General features: G+C 40.4%; 1 protein-coding gene across 1 annotated transcript in view; it reads left to right on the plus strand.

Annotated features, from left to right (window-relative positions):
• The first annotated feature begins 5,740 nt into the window (after positions 1-5,740).
• Positions 5,741-20,386, plus strand: part of DYTN (dystrotelin) — a 44,571-nt gene continuing 29,925 nt past the window's right edge. The window contains 5 exon segments of the mRNA XM_010985456.3: positions 5,741-5,759; positions 10,623-10,697; positions 13,298-13,499; positions 15,215-15,300; positions 15,716-15,816. Of these exon segments, the coding sequence (XP_010983758.3) occupies positions 5,741-5,759; positions 10,623-10,697; positions 13,298-13,499; positions 15,215-15,300; positions 15,716-15,816 (483 nt within the window).

Here is a 20,386-nt window from a genome sequence, read left to right on the forward strand (position 1 = left end):
CCCTGCCCATACATCCTGCTGAGAGAACCTGTTCCTCCTGTAAGTCACACCTGAGACATGGCCCTAGGAGGCCATGCTTGTTCGTGTGTCCTTACCACCTTGGCCTCCACTGATTGGATCAAAATGGGCACACTTTTTTTTTTTTTTAACATTTTTTATTGATTTATAATCATTTTACAATGTTGTGTCAAATTCCAGTGTTCAGCACAATTTTTCAGTTATTCATGGACATATACACACTCATTGTCACATTTTTTTCTCTGTGAGTTATCATAACATTTTGTGTATATTTCCCTGTGCTATACAGTGTAGTCTATTCTACAATTTTGAAATCCCAGTCTATCCCTTCCCACCCTCCACCACCCTGGTAACCACAAGTCTGTATTCTCGGTCTGTGAGTCTATTTCTGTCCTTTATTTACGCTTTTTGTTTGTTTGTTTGTTTGTTTTTGTTTTTGTTTTTTTACAAAACAAAATGTTTTTTTTAAAAAACAAAATGGGCACACTTGACTCAAGGAGAACCAATCAGAGTTTTCTCTTGCTCTCTCAAAAAAAAAAAAAAAGAAAAGAAAAATGGAAGAGTAAGTTGGTGTCTGAGTGATGGTAATGGTAACGAACAAGAGAAGGCCGCGAAGTTCTGCGTCTGAGGTCGTCAGCGCTGGTCAGACTCACTCACCCCTTTCACAGGAGAGGGCTGTGTATTGTTTTCCCTTGGAGGTGCTTTGTATAAGTACCATTATAATAGATCACACTTTTATTTTAGCCTAGATGGAATAGGTTCAGAATTTCTGTCAAGTAAATAACAAATAATCAACTTCAGAATTTCTGTCAAATAAATAACAAATAACTTTTTAATTTAAGCCCTTGTGAGTTGTGGTTTCTATTACTTGTAACCAACAAATACATACTTATGTCTATGGCTGTATATACTTGTAGCCAAAAGCTACATAACTTGATAGAGAAATATCTCTCAATGTGTTGCTGTTATTTGTTTTAGGGGAATGAATAAGAAATATATTTAGATAATTTAGACAGTTCTCCCTCTCAGTTCAAAAACATGTACTGACTTTCGTATCTTTAATACTCTCACTTCCAGTGAGTAAATGGCATCAGCCTAGTTCGGTCCTAGACTGAACATTAACATTTCCAACATTAGCATGAATCGGAATCATCTGTTAAAAACTGATTGCTGGACTCCAGAGTTTCTGACCCGGGTGGTCTTAGGTAAGACAAGTCACAAGTCCCCAGGTGATGCTGATGCTGCTGAACTGGGGACCAGGCTTTGACAACCACTGCCCCAGCCAATGGGTAGTGGCCTCCTAAGTCAGCCCCCTCCTCAGTTCCCTTTATCCACCATACCCCAGACACTTTCGTCTGGATTTCACTCTGACCACAGGGTTCGTCTCCCCACTTACCAGTACTTTGTTTTAAGACTTCTTAATGCCATCCAGGCTGGTCCATCAAAATCCTGTGAGCCTTAGGTTTGCTGCCTCCCCACCTTTGCATAGACCATGTGCCCTGCATAGAATCTCATCTCACTGAAGCCTCTAGGTCTGACACAATGGGGTGAATTTCCCTCTTTGGCCACATTATTTCTTTTTATTATCAGAGAAATGAAAATTGTGGAATTCCAACAGACAGAAATGGGTTAAAGAGCCTTTTCCTCCCTCTACTCCTTACAAGGTGGGAAATAATGTTTTCTATAACCTTCATTTGCTCCTTTCTTGGCCTTAACATGAGCATCTTTAACTCTCAACTGGTCCTGGCCCAGAGCTGAATCCTTACTCATTCTGCAGAGGACACAGAAAGGTTACCCAAGCTTGCAGCTGAGCTGCTGGAAGCAAAAGTGGTAACCCTCCCAAGACTGAGCAGCTGCTCTGCGCCTCAGACTAATTTCTTCTGGGCAGAAACTACGAGCCCACAGAAATCTATGATCACAAGCTTCTCATTTTATTGGTCCAAGGAAGCATGATTTCTATACAAAGGGGCCATACGCAGGGGTTTTGCAGAGCCACGGTCTCCTCCCTCCCGGTGGGTATATCACCTATCTCTGGAAAGTGGCCACAGACCCAAGTGTGTCTTGCTTAAGAACGATACGCAATAGTCACACTCAAGTAATGCCATCAAGTCAAGTTTTCATCCGCATCCCCCAGAAGTTACCGTGATGATTAAAAAATCCCATAATGAGTCCTCAGGCATGTGTGTACCTCCCCTCACCCTCCATAACGGGCAACTAATTTCAAATTAGCATACTATCCTCCAGGTGCATCCATATTGTCCCAAATAGTAGGATCTCCTTTCTTTCCTAAGGCTGAATAACATTCCATTGTGTAGGTACATCACATTTTTTTAATCCATTCATCCACTGTTGGACGTGTAGATTGTTTCCATATCTTGGCTATTGTGAATAATGCTGCAATGAACCTAGAAGTGCAGATATTTCTTTGAGATACTGATTTTATTTCCTTTGGATATACACCCAGAAGTAGGATTGCTGGATAATATGGTAGTTCTATTTTTAAGTTTCTGAGGAATCTCAAATTGTTTTCAATAACGGCAGTACAAATTTACATTCTCACCAACAGTGTACAAAGTTTCCTTTTTCTCTATTTTTTCTCGAGTCAATTTTAGTAATTTAATTTGTTAAAATTGTTCATCGTGTATGTAAATATGTATATATATAAAATTACCCTGTAATTTAATAAGGGCCTACCTTCTATGATGTGTCAAGGTTTTTCTTTCTGTCTTGGGATTAGAGTCTTCAGATGTATGTGCAAAGAGATAGCTATCAGACACTGAACAGAACATTGGCTGCCTCAAAAAACAGTACCCATGCACAATAAAGAGCAGTCACCCCATTTCTGGTTGGTGTGGAGTCTGTCTAAACCAGGGCAAGTCATTATTGTACAGGAAGATTGAACCCCCTTTCTACCTGCTTCCTCAGGGTGAAGCTGCTTGCTTCAGAAGGTAAAGACAGTGTCAATTACAAAGTTAGGATTTACAGAAACTACTGCCGTACTAGTAAAAAATGTCCCCTTGTCAGTTACCTATAATATTGTAAAATTGCAATAACTGGTTTTGATTTATAACCCAAAACATACTACGGGAAAGAAAGGGAGAGAAAAGACGACTTTAATGTGGCTAAGTCTGTCTGAGCTTGAACTAGAAGATGCAACAGTAACTAAAAGTTTCCAGCTAGGAGAAGTGAGAGAAACCAAAATAGTCCTCGGGTCTTTCATCTCAGCTGTCCAAAGCCAGCCAGGCTGAGCCCTCACGACTATCGGTCGCTCATTTGCTTAAATTACTTCCCAGCCTCCCCTGGTTCACGCTCATGTACTTAAACATTTGTCTATTTAATTACATCATTTTGATTGGAACTTCAGGTAACTTTTTTTTGGTGCCAAGATTTTTGATCCACTGAATTGATCAATGCCAGAGATCTGCTCAGATCTCCACATGGGAGCGTTTAGGAAAACATTCCAACTTCCCTCTGTTGCCAGTACTTGAGATTTTATCATAAGTCTTGATGGAGATATGATGAAATACAATGAAATTCTAAATGTGATTTCAGCTTTGAGTCTCTAGCACTCAAACAGGTATAGATTTCCTGTTTCCATGAGATATACTTTCTCTCTTTCTACACTGTCTTGTCTGCTCTCAGAAAACCAACATAATTTATACAGAGAAAAGCAAACGGTAGATTTTACCCCCGGCATTTGATCCCATTCTTACCCCATTACTAATCAACTTTCACTTTTTAAAATGTTCCTGGATTTTGTTTTTAAGGAACCAGTCGTGTGATACTAATACATTTCAAAAAGAAAGGAATAAATTGGTTGTTCTCGGATATCATACTGATTTTTCTTATGGAATATTCTGGAGTGGATCAGTGACCGTTTATCATAATTGTTTTAGGAGTGTCAATTGGGACCACGGACTCCCAGATGTTCTGGCCCTCCAGGTGCTGCTCATGGAATAATATGCCTGTGCTCTGGGTTCCAGCCCTTTTGAAAGACCTGTCTCCAGCCACCTGAAGACATTAATGGTGAAGTTCTAATACATTTGGTCCATGGGACAGCTATTTTTTTTTTAAATAATGAAACCCTACTAGGATTACAGCAGGTTTATTTTTAATTTGAACTTAAAAATATATTTTCAGATTACACTTTAACTTAAGAGGAAATGTGTACTCATAACCAATTATTATTATCCTTTTGGAGACTTGTATTACATTTGATGCCCTTTAAAAATGTGTAGCCGCACCACAGTATTTTGAAAAGAATTGATAATCAAATGAATTAGATTCCACACCTAGGTCACTCTTATCTGGGATGGTTAGTAAGTTGGCTGTTACCCGGGATGTGGAGCCCTCGTAACTGTTTCCTCATCTCTGTGGTAACCCCTGCTCTCATCAGCACCCAGAAGAAGTTTTACTTGTCTCTCCCACGCATGAAATCAATATGGAAACAGCCCTTGGAAACAGAGATGTAGGAGTGGCCTTAAATTATGCAGCATCTTTATTACTAATGAATGAACTTGTGAGCCCTTAAAAACAGGGCAGCCTGAATATCAGTTTTCTGCGCAATTGATGGGCAGTGAGAACAAGACAACAGCTCTCCACAGGAATGCCACATCTGGAAGTCTGTTACAACTCAGCTTTTCCTTCTTCCAAAACTGCTGAGAAACCTCTACAGTGTTTGACTAAACTGCTTCTCCAAGGAAACTAAGAAAGGTAGGGACCTGGGGTGGAGGCAGGTGGATGGTATCTCCAGGTGCTCTGTTGGCAGGATGGGAGACTGGAGCCTTCTGCACCCACCTGGGGACTCCAGGAGGCTGTGGGGGAGGGGGGCGTTTCTACACCAAGATGAGGTCTAACTTTATTGCGTTTGCTACAACTTTTCAAAACAAATCTTGCTTGAGTATAATTGGAACCTTCCTGGTTTGGGGCATGTCTGGGATTATCACCATTGCTATTATATTTTTAAAAAACTAATGTTATCAGGTTTATTTGAGTTTCTCTCTTTGTAAAACATTGTTTATCTGTCCAACAATGTGTGCCTTAATTAATACACTCATTAGAAGAGGAGGAAAAGTAATATCTAAACTTAAGCTTAATTATCATATAACTTTTAAAAATGGTTTTCAACTGCTCATAATTAAGAAATGTCTTATTCTTAGAACCGTATATGGTTTTATTATAATATACCCCATTCTTTTTGTTGAAAGCAAACTGAATTCTATGTACAGACACACATATGACATGTGTGATAAGGAAATCAAGTGGATATTTATTTTTCAGATAGTTAATATATAGAATTGTGTAGTATAGTGCTGTTAGAAATTCGGGGATTGAGAGCTTCAAATTTTGTCCCTTAAAGTTCAAGTAAATTTTCATTTCCTAGAAGTGAGAATCCAGTCCACTCTTAAAATTATAATGCCTCAAAGATCTAAGTATTCACCATATTAGTTTTAGGAGCTGGTTCCCATTTCTGAGTTTCAGTTCTAAATCCCTAGAGATATGACCAATATAGGAAGCCTCTCCCCACTTTCTTTATTTTTTATCCTCCCAGGAGATTTCAGTCTCCCTGAACACCTTGTAGTCATCATTTCACAGGTGAAATGACTTGACTTAGTTGCTTTTTCGCTCCCCACTTCCACTGCAAAACCTCCTGCTTAAAATATTGGCTCATCTCCAGCTCCAAGGACCCTCTTGCCATCTGCCATTCCAAGAAATTCTTCAAATGGATCCAGATAAACAAGGTAAGTATTATTGTTAGGTTTCTGAGCACAGTGTGTAAACAAAAAAATTAGGCACAGATGTTACATTTTCAGACTTCTGAGTTGCAGAAGAGTGACATTTGGCAAATGTCTGGCTGAAAAAGAAACTATTGGGTGATTGAAAAAAACTTTCTCTTTTTTCTAAACAGAAATTCCTAACATATTGAAGAGTATTTGGTCTGGTGTCCCCAAAGCACCAAAAATAATTAAACAAAAGACTTGATCTCAGTATTCACACTTCAAATTGCTACTGAAAAACACAAAAAGTGGCTTACCGTATTTATGTATCTCTTCATAGTTTACTGTTAAAATGACGTTACTGTAGATATTTTAATGTCAATGGTAAATTCACAGTACTGTGAGTCCAAAATTGGGAGAAAAGTGTCACAGTTATTACTATGTATTTGATAAATGGATATGGAGAAATGAATTCCATTTTCTTCCAGCATCTTTGAATGCCAGGGGAGGGCTGGGACTGGCTTGTGGTATTTTTTATTGCTGGACCTAGCTGCAGTTTTATTCCCCTAGCGAAAAATCTAAATTTTTAACTTGTTTTGTTTTAGGTAAAATTTTGTGCTATCTCAAGTTATTTATCTAAATAACTAGTGATTCAAATTATCTTTGGGTTTTCCAAAGTTGGGCCCTCCTCGTAGTAAGCTAAACACAAAGCAGTAGATAATCCATTCAAAGCCCCATTCTCTCTCCCTAAAGCAGTGTTTCTTAAAGGGTGTGTGCATCAGAATCACCTGGAGGGTTTGTTAAGACGCTAGGCTCCACCTCCAGATTTTGTGACTCAGTAGGTCCAAAGTGGCCACTGAGAATGCGCATTTCTGACAAGTTCCTGGGCCATGCTGATGCTGCTCACCTAGGACCACACTTTGAGGACCACTGGCCTAAGATATCTAGCTCTGGGTCATCACACTAGGTGACGGACAGTTGAAACAAATGTCATTACACTCGTAGTATCTGTAGAAAATGACACACACAGATCTGGCTGAGTAAAAATACGAATTGTTTAACACAAAATGTTTCCCAGTTAAACTTCTTCTGAACAAGTCCATATATAACTTGTATTATTATTTCCTTGAACATCTCAAATTACTTTGTTTATAGCTTTGGGCCTGATACATCCAACAATTCCTTTCTTTCTTGAGTTTTCTCCCACCAGCAGGAGGAGGGAAAGGCAGGCCTGAGGAAGCAGGACTGGGGGTGAATCACCTGGGACACGCATTCATTTTCCTCGTGCACTGTATCACAGCTTGCCGTGTTCTGATGCATAACTTCATCAGATGACACTGCAAAACCTAATTTGACAGGAGTGTGATGGGCCAGATGGTAAAGCAGTTATAGAACCACTCGTCCACCAAGAGCAGCATCTGGGAACCTGCGGTGTCCCTACTCTGCTGATTCTCTACATTCATCTGGTGCATCTGAGAGGAACCAGGGCACAAAAATTGGCCAGTTTCCAGATGAAAAAATGATGTGGGGCACTATATTTTTGTAAATCGTTTCCGCACTTTTTTGGCTACTCTCATTCTGGTTTCCTTCTCCAGACTTAGGGTGGAGGTGTGACTTCTCCCTCTAACATTGGACTCTTATCTGAACACTAAGCATTTTTTATAACATGAGGAAATATTACATGGCAGAAGAGTTAGAGTAAATTGTAGGTCTCTGATACGGTTATACCAGTTCAAAAAAAGGAAAAGACAAAAAAAAAAGATGTAGACGGTTTTAAAATAAGCTGTCTTGTTTAATGACATTTTTAGGCATAGCCCACATTCCCTTGAGGTAGCTGTCTTAGACTCATGATCATATATTAATCACTGAATCAATATATGTTTAGGGAGAGGCCAGTGGTGTCCTTTAATGTCTCAAGGGTAAATCTGACCTGGTCCAGCCCTGTAACCCCCCGAGTGGCTTAGCATAGTGCCTGGCACTCAATGCCTGTTTGTGTAACAGCCAGGACTTCACAACACTCAGGGCAAGAAACAGTTTTTTCCAAACCAAAATCAAGTCATTGTAGCTTGGTATGACGTTCAGAGTGAGTTAAGTTTGGGAAGCAGCCATCCCGAGACAGACAGAAACCATTAAGGTTTTAATTCCGAGCATCTGGTCTGAAGTGCTATCGTGGCCGCTGCTCACCATGCTCTCTGCCTTTGGCTTTGGGGTCCATGTCACAGACATGGGGCTCCATGTCAAGACTGGACACAGAAATCCTTGCCAAGCTTGGTGTCTGATCTCCCTGGTTACATCACGCAGCCATTCCCTTCACCAGGGAACTGCTAGTCAGGGCAGTCCTGAAGACAGCCCCCAAACTTCAACCCCAGTTAAACATCCCCCACCTTCCTGTCCAGGTACCCCTCTCCCTGTCCAGGAAAAAGAGACAATCACAGCTAAAACAACACTGAAATCAAGATTGGTTTTCAAAGGCAAGGGAGATTCCAGTATGTATGGTTGTATAGGTCAGGGAGGAGGAGCCAGGACAGAAGATGAAGTTGGGTTTCAGGCATTGGGGGATCCAGGTGATATCTGATACAGCAAAGTCCCTCTTGGAGGTAACCCGTTTTTCTGGCTCTCCACATTTCTCCTGGGGAACCAGGGCACCTATTTTGCTTTGGAAGAACAACTTCCCCCTAATCTTAGTCCATGAAATTCTAATACTGTTGATTCCAACTCTCCTATCTCCGTGGGTGGCACTGGTTCTTTGATGGGCCTTTCATATTAAGACCAGAGTAGGTTGACTTTGGGGGTGGCCCCAGAAACGCTGGCCCCTTAAAAGCTGCTAAATCTCCCAGAGGAGTAAAAAAAGCTTAGACCTTGGAACACACACAGAAATGGACATGGGAACATTAACTTTACATTCTTCAAATTCTCCCATGCTGCAAGAACAAGAAAGAAATTAATATCACCATAAATTATCCTGCCACATATGTTTGAATCAATGAATTTCACCGATCAATCCCTTGTTTCATTTTGTTTAGGGCCTGCTTAGCAAAGACGAAAGAGCTGGCTGTGTTTCTAGTCACAAACACTTCTCAAGCACACATACCGTTTACTCCCAATTGCCTGAGTTTTATGGTAATCAGTTGGTAATAAATTTGAAAATAGTTTTATATTCCTCAAGGCGTCTTCCCTTCAGCATGGTAAATACAAGTCAGTCCTGGACTCAAAGCTTGTTTGAAATGTGAAACCTTGCCTCCAAGTGAGCATTATGGGTATAAAGTCTATTTAATTGAAATTTGTTATCACAGGAAATGTTGGAGACGCAGTGTTGCTTGGCAGTTCCTTCCAAAGTGTGACTGGTTTCCCCTCTCACTCACTGCCTGCTGTAACAATTCCAGATCTTCACTCTTCCTCAAGTTTTCTGCTCCACCATCTCCTCCTGACTCTGAGTGAACTTGTCTCCAACTTCATAAAGAAAACAGAAACCTTCAGACATGCATTTTTGCCACACCCACCACTGTATCCTGTGACTCTTCCTTTCAGGGAATGAGGGATGGGCTTCTTGCCAAAGCTAATTCCTTCACCTGAGTCTTCCCCCCGTCCATTCCCTCTACCTCAGGGATTGTATCAGTTAGCTACATCTCGGTTGCTTGGAGCAGAAAACTCAGCTCAAAGAGGCTTTATTACCTTATATAATTAATTACCCAAGGGAGGACTAGCTCGCTCTGGGCCCTGACAATGTCACTAGGATGTGATTTCTCTCCTTCTCCAAGTTCATCTCTACTTCTGTTTTGTGTGCTGATACCGTGCTCGAGCTACACACCCTTATGAGAGAGTAACTGCCACTCCAATCTATGATTCCAAGTTCAAGCCCAAGAGGAAAAAAATAATTTGAACAAAGAGTCCTTGATCCAATCTCACTGGTATATTCTTTGTTTGACTTTGGTTACGTGCCCATGTTTGAGCAGGGCGATGGTGATGCACTCATTGATGGGGTAGGCCTGGGCCACGCGTGCCCCCTGGAAATAGGAGAGCTGGAATGAACCCAACTAGAATTTCATGGACTAAGATAAGTGGACGGTGGTTCACAGAAGAAAGGTGAAGGGACGCTGGGTGGCTAAGGGAACATGCATCCTCTGAGAGGGCCTTTGCTGTATCAAAGTGCACCTGGATCCCTACTTTCTGAATCCTCAACCTCATCCTCTCTTCTGATTCCTCCCTCCTGACCCATACATGTATTTTGGAAGCTCTCCTGCCTTTGAAAACCAGTTTTGATTTTACATTTTTCTAGCTATGGCTCTCTCATCTTCCCTTTAGATTAAGGAGCTTGAAAAATCACCTGCTTTTATGTTTTTTCTTTACCTTGCATTTATTGATCAATCCTGTGCAATTTGCTTTCGTCTCCCATATCCCCGTGAAACTGCTCTTATGAAGCCTTCAATAATCAAGTTAATAAACAAGGCTACTTTTTAGCCCATAGTTGATTTCCTTGTGGTTTCCAAGCACTGAAGTACTGGCTGGTCCCTACTCTTTGTAGCATTGCTTCCTCTTGGTTTCTTTGGCTTTCCCTTCTCATTCTTCCTCTTAGGTTTCTCTTTCTCCTCTTTCACTTAAATAATTATGTTTCTCAGGCGTACTGTTACTTAGCCTAATTTTCTCTTCACTTAAATACCCCTTGTTGGGGGATTCTTTAGTTTGGTGGGCTCAGAGGAGGCTCTCCAGGGTTACCTGTGGCCTAGGATAGTGTGGGCCATTGTTATTTGTTCCCAGATAGGAAAGAGCTCTAGACCTTGAGCTCCTCACCTGCAACATAAGGTAAGGCTGCATGATCTTTAGGATTTCCTTCCAGGATGTGGGATTTATCTAATGAGACAATCCTTTACGATATTTTTTTTTCTATAGGTGCTCTTAATAGTATTGAGAATTCCATTTATAGGACAGCCTTCAAATTATGAGCAGTGCAAACTCTGTGTCAGTGTAAGTACAGGCTGTCTTGAAACACTTGAAATAATCTGATCCTGGTGTGTAATATAAAATCTATAAAGAATCAAATCCTCCTCCTCCGTGTGACTGACTGCCTGACCCGGAAGGTTGCATTTGCCCCACTTGTAACAGAGAAGATGGAGTGGGAAATATACACTTTGTGTGTTCAACCCACATGCAGCTTCACTGACTGACAATAGACAATAATTTGTAGATGAGGATTTTCATTCTTTTTGAAATGTTTTTCCCTTGGTTTCTGGGGAAAAAAAAAAACTTTTGATTTCCTTTTCGGGATACCAATGTTGACACTAAATATAATTACAAAATAAGTTGGTTTAATCTAACTTATAGATTCAAATACAAAAAAAATTTTAATTCCTTCTACCAGTTAAGATTTGCATTTTTAAGTTGCACCTCCTGTCTCTCTGAACATGCAAAAGTAGGTTCAGAAGAATAACTCTAAGTTTAAAAACCTCTTGAGAATTCACTAGAACTGCTCTTCTGCATTAGATTTTATCTGATTGAATGCTATGGTTTCTTTTCCTGTACTGTTATCTAGGCAACATAAGGTAAAATACAGTAAAAATATTTATCCTGTAAAAGTTCTCCAGAATAAAATGACTTGGGTACTGACTGTGAAAAACAACAGACAGTCAGTGTAACTAAAATTATTAATTTCTAATAAGTTCTGTATTGCATTTAAAAAATCACTTCCTATAAAATACTTCATGACATTTACTACAGCAGACCTAAATGAAATTGCATTATATATATATGACATTTCTCCTAGAGATTGAAATTTCTTTATATTTTGCCTTCTGCCTAACAAGTTAGATAGACTAGTGGACATGGATGTGAAGTCAAATAAGAAAGGGTCAGCAAGGTGGGAAAAGAAAGTGTAGGCAAGTTGGAAAGACCCAAAAGAATATCTCCTCTACCAGAACGACTCTATATTTCTCTGTCTTCCATATTACACTTCTGTGTAAGGGTCCTTTAAAGAAGAGATTCTTGGCTTAAAAAATTTTTTTTCAATTACTGATATAGACAGATCACTCATTAACCAGGAAATCAACAAAAGGCAAAATATGCTCTCTAAAAATTTACCCTCAATTATGCTGTTTTCCTGGAGAATGTCTCCTATTAAAGAAAGTTAGCAGCCAACGTTCATATAAGACCCCATCATTAATGCCTGGGTGGTGTACACAAACAGCGTGATTTGAGGATGAACCTTTTGAGCTTTTTATTATGCCTGGCATCAGAAACAGTGACTATATGTAATACTCGTGGGAAATAGTAACAGTGCACAAAATCAGAAGCTGAACAGTTCTACCCATAAAAAATACACAAACAAAAATTGGAAAACAAAAAACTCCCAAACAGTGAGATAAAGCATATCGCGAGCTCCAGGCAGCGGGATCTGGAGAGCATTGCTGCACAGATTTATGGACACCACTATTATCTGTTTTGCTGTAATACAGAATTCTCAGCAGAAGACTCAACATCCTGGGTACAGCGTGCCAGGCCCAGCGAAAGGTTTTGCAATTGAATAACAATAAAAGAGTTTGCAGCCTCTACCACCTGCAGCCAGGTTTTTATAAAAGTCACATCCTGAAACCTACCCCTCCCTTCCTCAGACTCTCCCCTTGAAAGCAGTATCAGAAAACAAATAAAACATTTTATTATACTTGCTAGATTTATTATCTGTGAGGTTGATTCACGAAGCAGAGAGGAGCGCAGGGTTTTATCATTTCACAGGCTGAAGCATTTTAAATGCCAGCAGCTCTTGGTGCCACTGACAACCCCATCTCTCAGATGGCACAAGTGCGTGTTTATTAATTTTGTCTGTCATCCTCTGTCCGCAAGAAGCCATAGGGCTAGTGCAATTTCATTCTTCCTTATATTCATTGCCTTGTAAAATTTTTAGGAGAAGGTGATAAAAAATATATAAGAAATAAACCATTATTTTTTGCAAGCAACTTTGATTTTATTAAGTGCCTTCCTGGATAATAATACTGATGGAACCAAGATCAAAAAAGAAAATATTACTTAGGTAAGGGTGAGACCTAAAAAGTCTGATAATTCAGCAACTGCTCTTTTATAAAGATCACTGGGTTTTTTAAGTAAGGCAATTGCATTTTAGCACACAATATTCCTTCTCAAGCTAGGCTGCAGACAGGAAAAAAAATGATATTTGAACATGAAAGGTGAATTTGCTTAACCCACCAAATAAAGAGCATAAAAATGTTTTTTCCAACTTTTCACCACAGTGTCCTAACTTCCTTGAAAGGCTATTTTCAAGTTTCTCACTTCTTTCCCTTTTAATTTCCTTCTATAAAGCCATATCCTAGAGGTTATACTGAGAATAATGTTCTATGCTTTACAATCAGATGCACTTTTCCAAAATCAAATAGACTATCAGAATAGTAATGTCTGAATTATACACAGGACACACATATCCAAATAGTGGTCGTACCTAAGTCCCTTTCGAGAAAATAGCTACCACTAAAAACTGTTTTAAAGACTAGATGACGTTCCCTTTCTTGAAGTCTTCTGTTCCCATCAGAAATGAGCCAATTCTCCTTTGCTTCCTGCAGTGGACTTGATTGACAGTTCTCTGATTCAGCATGTCCTACTACGTCAAAGTCTCTGGGAGGCAAGAGAGAGTGCCCTCTCTGTGCAGCAGCTTTTTCAGGCTCTCCAGGAGTTGTTTCAGAGAGTCAGGGTGGAAAAACCAGGACCAGTGCACCCCAGAGCTTCGGAACTCACTCTGAGCCTTCTCACGGCCATGTATGACAGGTGAGGCCGAGGAGACCGTGCTGTGACCTCACAGCAGGTGTTGAGTTGCCACTGGTCATTGACCAGTTGGGGTTGTCTAAGCTTCCATCAAGCTTTAGTATATGAGATTTCTTTGTTTGTTTGTTTTCCTCACATGAATTACTCATTCGAGAGAGGAACAAAGGAGTACACGCTTATCAACCTCACTAATATGAACGACTCCCAGAGAGCAAGAAAGGGGAAAATCCATATTTCATACAAACTCATTTCCACTCTAGAGAAGCAGACACACCTTTTGCTAGGGTAATTATGCATCTATACATATCAAAAAAATTACACTTTTCTCTTGAGTCCCTGGTAGCTAATTTCTTTGCTCATTTTTTAGTAACCAATCATCAGCTTCTGTTTGTGGAATAAGGTTGAATAACCTGTGCATGGATCACTAACCTCCTGTCCTAGTCTGTTTGGGCTGCTCTACAAAAATACCATAGACTGGGTGATTTAAACAGCAAACATTTACTTCTCACAGTTCTGAAGGCTGAGAAGTTCAGGGTCAAGGCGCCAGTAGATAAGTGGGTCCAGTGAGAACCACTTCCTGCTACATAGAGGGCCCCCTTCGGCTGTGTCCTCACATGGTGGAACAGGTGAGGGAGCTCTCTGGGGTCTCTTTTAATGGTAACACCAATCCAGTTCATGAGAGTTCCACCTTCATGACCCAATGATCTCCCCAAACCCACCTCTAAACACCATCACATCGGGATTAGGATTTCAGCACATGACATGAAGACGGGAGGGACAGAAATATCAGTCCACTGCACCAGTAAACCAGTTTACACCTGTCGAAGGCTTGATCAGGCGTGCTCTGGGGTCAGTGGTGCTGTGTGTGTGTGTTTCTCTGTGTGTCTCCCTGAGCTCTGGAGTTTACCATTTTTTGCCCCACTTCAGTTGTTTTCATTTTCTGTGATCTTGTCCCAGGAGGCCTCATCCTGTAGAATGGACTTTTAAAAACTCATAGTGAATATAAAACATCTGTAAAGTGCAGAAAAGAGTAAAAAAGAAGAAATATCACCCCAAAGCCTGCCTCCCAGAAGCAAGCACAGTTTCACTATTTGGCAGTTTATTATTTAGTCATTGCACAAGTACTATATAAGCATGTTCTTAAATTATTTTTGCATGATTTCAGACTCCTTCAACATTAAACTTTTGCTTGTCCTTTCTAATATCAGTGCCTGCCTCTAACAATCCTCCTGCCTTTGAGACATTGTTTTGCAGGTTTGAAAACTGCGTAGTGGGCAAAGGGTGATTAGGCTCTAAGTGAGAGCCTGTGAACGGTGGATATTTCTAATATAAAGATTTGCTCCTTCTGCCTGCCTTTTTGGTCCTTGTTTCTATTGTTTGGTGTCCCAGCCATGAGCCCTAATGGAAGGGAGATTGCCCGGTCCATGAACACAGGGTGTACCCGTGGGTCCCCAGTACCTACTACAGGCCTTAGTCCAGAGGAGGCACCCAATTAATATTTGTTGAACCAGTGAATGAATGGATAAATGAAGGATGAAACCTCTTCATTCAAATCTTAGTCCTGTCAAGTTCTACTCACAGGAAAACAGACCGTGGAAACTGTGAACTTGTAACACCGTGTCAGAAACGTCCATTAACAGTTATTGCTTTTATAAACCACTTCACCAAGAATAACCCCACCTTTTCCATTCTTGTCTCTGTGTTTTGTTGCCACACAGCATGGGAACGGGTTTTCTCAAGTTTGCACCTGCAGCCGCTGCCCTGATTGCCCTCTCAGGGGACAGCCCTCTTACAAAATACAGAGGTAAGCTATGTAGGAGTTTTGAGTGTCTAAGGTGCAGTGACCTCCAGATCTCCCCCACACATTACCTTCTTCCCTCACTCCTGCATCCCCACCACACAGCTCTGGTTCAGTGTGTACTCAGCAGGACTTCGAATTTTTCAAAATGTTCATAATTTGGTTATCCTTGATGTTTATTTGTGTAGCATGGTCTTTTCATCAATGTGCTGAATTATCAAAAAGTTGAAATGTGAATAGATTTTCATTAGTTATCAAATTAGCAAGCCTCCAAAATAGCAAGCCAATAATCAAGAAATATAACTTTCCCTTCCTTTCCCATTCATACCCACAAATCAACTGTTTAGAATTTAAAGCCATATTCTTTGAAGATATATTGCAAGTATTCAGTTTAAAGACTTTTCCCCCGTTATATGCCTAGCTCTTTTTCAGCTCTATGCAGAAAGTCACAAGGGAAGTTATGATTCTGGGGCACGCATGACCCGAAGGGTTTTGAGAAACCTACTAACAGATCTACAACAGGTAAATCTCTAATACTTAAGAATTCTTAAGTTGTTCCAGTTATATTAGTCACATTTATTATTAAAGGGTCTGATTTTTACAACATCAATTTTACCTTAACGTAGTTCTCCATGCAACCTCTCTCCTCTCTAGCCACTGCTATTACCTGAATATAGGTTGATCTATTGCAATTTCTTCCTAAACTGGTTTCCCCATTTCAAGCCTCTCCTCTCTCCAGCTCGTCCTCCACATTGCAGCCAGTGACTCTTCCAAAATGCAAATGCCACCCTCATGCTTAAAATTCATTAGCCATTTATGTCTATAGAATAAAACCTAAACTCCTTAGTATCACAAGCAAAGCTTTCATGATTTGACCCAATCCATCTCTGTTCAAAAAGGGGTAAAATCATGATCCTTATACAAATATAAAATGACCATGTATTCAAATTTTTATTTAACTTATTAATTAAAAGATGGCATCAGTAAGATGTTACAACTAGTTGAAAGAAATAACCAAAGAACGGACAAACTGATAGATTAAGAATGTTACAGTGAATTTGCAGGTAGTCAGCTTTCTAGAGAAAGGGGAGGGTTGTCCCTCCCCCAGAACAGAATTTATTTGCATGTCTATAGATAAGAATTATTTGCATTGTGGTCAATTTCCTACAAGTTAACTTTAATCTCTACAAAATTATAAAATAACTGAGTCAAAGATGGTGATGTATATCTCTATAGGTTCAGATAATCCCCGTTGAAAAGATATCCAGTGGTTTCTTTTGTGTATTCCACAGTGTTTGATTTTTCCTTACACTCCCTACACCCTTGTCACGCCTACATAGCAAAATTCTTACTGTATGTGACATGCGCCAAGCTCTCTGTGCCCGGTTTGTGCTGGTGCTTCTATCTGCAACCCCACTGCCTACACTTTCATTTGACAAATACTGTTTATCTTTCAACATCACTCAACTATTAGTCTCCTCCTCACTAAAAGCTACTTTAACTGCTTGTTCATAACTTTGTTATAGCGCTTGTCAAATTTTGTTGCAATTATGTTCTAGATTTTCCCACTAGACTGCTTCTCAAGGGCAAGGATTGTATCTATTCATCTTTATGTCTCCATTGGCTTGAAAAGTGCCTGGTACTAAAGCCTTCAACAAGTGCTTAATGAAAACATAGATGAAATGCAACCCTGAATACTCAAATAATAATTTCCTGTGCTTTCAGAATGTAAAAATATTACTGAACCAAACGTGGGTCTCCTTGCCCACAGTAAGTAAAGTCAAGCTACTGACACTGGATTGTGGTGGAGGAAAGTGCAGCCTTTATTGCAGGGCCAATAAAAGGAGAACAGGTGGCTCATGCCCCAAATCCCCAAACTCCGCAAAAGGGTTTCAGCAAATCATTTTTAAAGGCCAGGTTGGGATGGAGGTGTGTCGCAGGGTATGTGATCAGCTTGTGCACATTTCTCTGATAGGCTGATGGTTAGGTAACAGGGTGGTGTCACAGGGGTTAACACTATCAATCCTTAGGCACCAGTAGGTCTGGAGGCTACATGCTCATGATCATCAAGTAGTTAATTCTTCCATTTGGTAGTGGTTTTAGCATCTGTAAAACAACTCAGGAAATGTGCATCAGGTACTATTATCTGGGTCTTTCAGAGAGGAGCTACAGCAGAGGACATGGGGAAGGCCCTATAGGGTCCTGCTTGGTTACACAGTTTTGATATCGTTTTTATCCATACTAGGCAAGGAAATTCAACCTCTGAAAAGTAAATATGTTTCTTAAATGTTAAAATGCTGTAACCAAGCAATATCTTCTGCAAATGGGTTAAGCAGGCTCTGGATTGTCTTATGTACAAGTGGTTGCTATCCCACTGTATCTTTTACTCCTCTTTTGATGTCTGTATTCTTCTTGAAGCTCCTACAAATTCCCCAAACTAGGTTTTCTGTACTGTTAAGCCATAGTAACTTTCTGTCATTTTTTTTTTTTTCCTGGACCTGGACTTTAGGGGAGAAAAAAATTTTTTTCTCCTACCCATCTTGAGTTCAATGACTGATGCCCTGTAAATTAGACTTACAAAAGACAGATTAACAAGATAAAAACAAACTAAAGTTTATTAACGTGCATGGTGCATACACATGGGAACAGCCAGTGATGAGTAACACAAAGAGGTGTTTAGAAATCAGACTTGTAAATCATTTTACACTAAACAAAGGAAAAGGGGTTCTGGGCGTCTGGGCTTCTGGGTCAGGGAGGCATGTTATGAAAAGGTGACTGGGAAACAGATGGAACAGATGGTGAACAAGGGTTGTTTAATAAGTTTGTTGTGCAGATTTGAGTCAGTGACTTCTCCATTAATAAACATTGGTAAGAGTCCTCCTCTTCCTGGTAGGGAAAGGGAGACATTATTGGTAAAAAGATATTTCCTTTATAAATGTAAATTTCCTTTACAAAAGGAAAACCCTGTTTTTAGAGCTTTTCCCACATCTGCTGGTTCTCAGTGGCCTTTAGTTCAAAATAATCCAACTGACAATGAGGCATATTCTGGGGTGACATATTCTGGTACCCTTCAGAACCAAGGATTCTGAACTGGGGATAGTCATGATGATAGTCACGAATTAAGTTTTCTCTTAATATGTATACATGTCCAGGAGTGGGATTGCTGAACCATATGGTAACTCTATTTTTAGATTTTTAAGGAACCTCCATATTGTTCTCCGTAGTGGCTGCACCAATTTACATTCCTATCAACAGTGTAAAAGGATTCCCTTTTCTCCACACCCTCTCCAGCATATATTATTTGTAGACTTTTTGATGATGGCCATTCTGACCAGTGTGAAGAGATAAGATATTCATATTTCCTAAGTGGAACAATGATTTTTTTTTTTCTCTAAGGTTCAAACAGCAGACGCAGTTATTTAAGAGTTGTTTTGGTGGTTGCAGCAGCACATGGATCCCATCACCAGCTTTCTGCTGACTCTCAGGGTGTCTCAAGGACTCCCCCAACAATCTCCAAATCTTAGGACTCAAGCGGTGGGGGGTGGGGCAGAGGGGTGCAGGACTCTGTCCATCCATTTATGCAGTCAGGCTTGTTAGATGGAAGTGTTTAGGGGGATGTGATGAAAGAAGATGGGGCATTTTCCTTCTCCTGAAATCCTGTGCTCACTTCCTCACCCCTGCAGCTGGCCCCAGGCTAGCTCCCCCTCCCACAGGCCCTTAAAATCTGCCTTTGTTTCAGGCTCAACTGAGGTCAGTGAGCCGCTGAAATGGCAGCTCCTGCGGTGCTCTGTCTCCACCCCATGCATTAGTAGGCTCCTGAGAAAGCTGTTCTCAAGGTGGAGATTTGCATAGCAAATTATCATCCCATTGACTTCCATTAAGAACTCAGAGATGGATTCCCAGAGAAAATTCCAGGGCCCACCGCGTGATCCCAGTCCCTCCCTGCAATAATCCTAATTGTCATTTCACGTGGCGTTCTGTCCTTGCAGACTGCCGTCTAGTCTCATTTAATTCTTCCTTAGAGCACACACAAAAAATTAGTCAAATGGGCAATTAATCCACAAAATCTTTGTGCACACCCTTAGCCAAAAATGTAAGTTAAAACTCACTACAGAAGTGAATTGTCTTTTGCCTGATGTTAGAGTCCCAGAGTTAGCAAGTAGATCCTATCTGAGCCATCTCTCTTACTTTACAAATGAGGCTAAACCCTCTTGCCCAGGGCTCAAGGATGCCATCCAAATAAATGGTCCAGTTAGTCATCAACATTCACAAGCCAAAGTATGGGTAATGAGTTATTTCTTCAGACAAAAGCCAAATGACATAGGGAGTAGCTATAGGGAATAGCTACTTAGTTCAGTTGGTGATGGGTTATTATCAATTTAAAGTACAAGCCATCTTGTCACGATCACACAAATGTTTGTTGACTTCTGCCTGGCTAATTGTCAGCAAAGTGGTTCTAAGTGCCACTTTCCTGATTAGAAGAATGTTTATTCGAGTTGATGGACTCAGCAGGGAGGGTCTTTGAAATTACTTCTGAGCTTGCAGGCAATGCCTGCTGACAGCTTGTGCTGTAGAAGACATCAGATGTGAATTCATGACCCGCGACCAAATGGGCATAAATGGTGGTGACAGGTACATGCATCTGTGCATATAGATAATGTCAGAACCAAGTCCCTGGCCATCTCCACAGTCACAAGGGGTTCTTCGTCCCTTAGTTACACTCTTTAATGTGACTGACTGAAAGATGGAAACCACCAAGTGAGGTCGTGTAAATTTCCAGCCATTGGAATACATAAAAGGCCTGGATGTGACAAAGCTTTGGGAGAACCCCTCAACAGAGTAAGGAGGCTCGGAGTGAGATCTCAATTCTGCAGCTAACTTACCTTTGTTTATTGGTTTGTTTGGCCTTGAATGAACTGTGAAATCTCAATTACCCCTGTCTTTAAATGAGTATAATGGTTACTGTCGTACTTCAGATACTGGCATTTGCTAAAATGGGATGATGTGAAAGTGTTTGAAAAGGTTTCCTTAAAACTGCCCTGAACTTTAATACAGTATCGTTGGTGTCTGTGATTCATAGGTAACAAGGGCA

The sequence above is a fragment of the Camelus dromedarius genome, chromosome 4 (assembly GCF_036321535.1).
Source record: "Camelus dromedarius isolate mCamDro1 chromosome 4, mCamDro1.pat, whole genome shotgun sequence".
Classification (NCBI taxonomy): Eukaryota; Metazoa; Chordata; class Mammalia; order Artiodactyla; family Camelidae; genus Camelus; species Camelus dromedarius.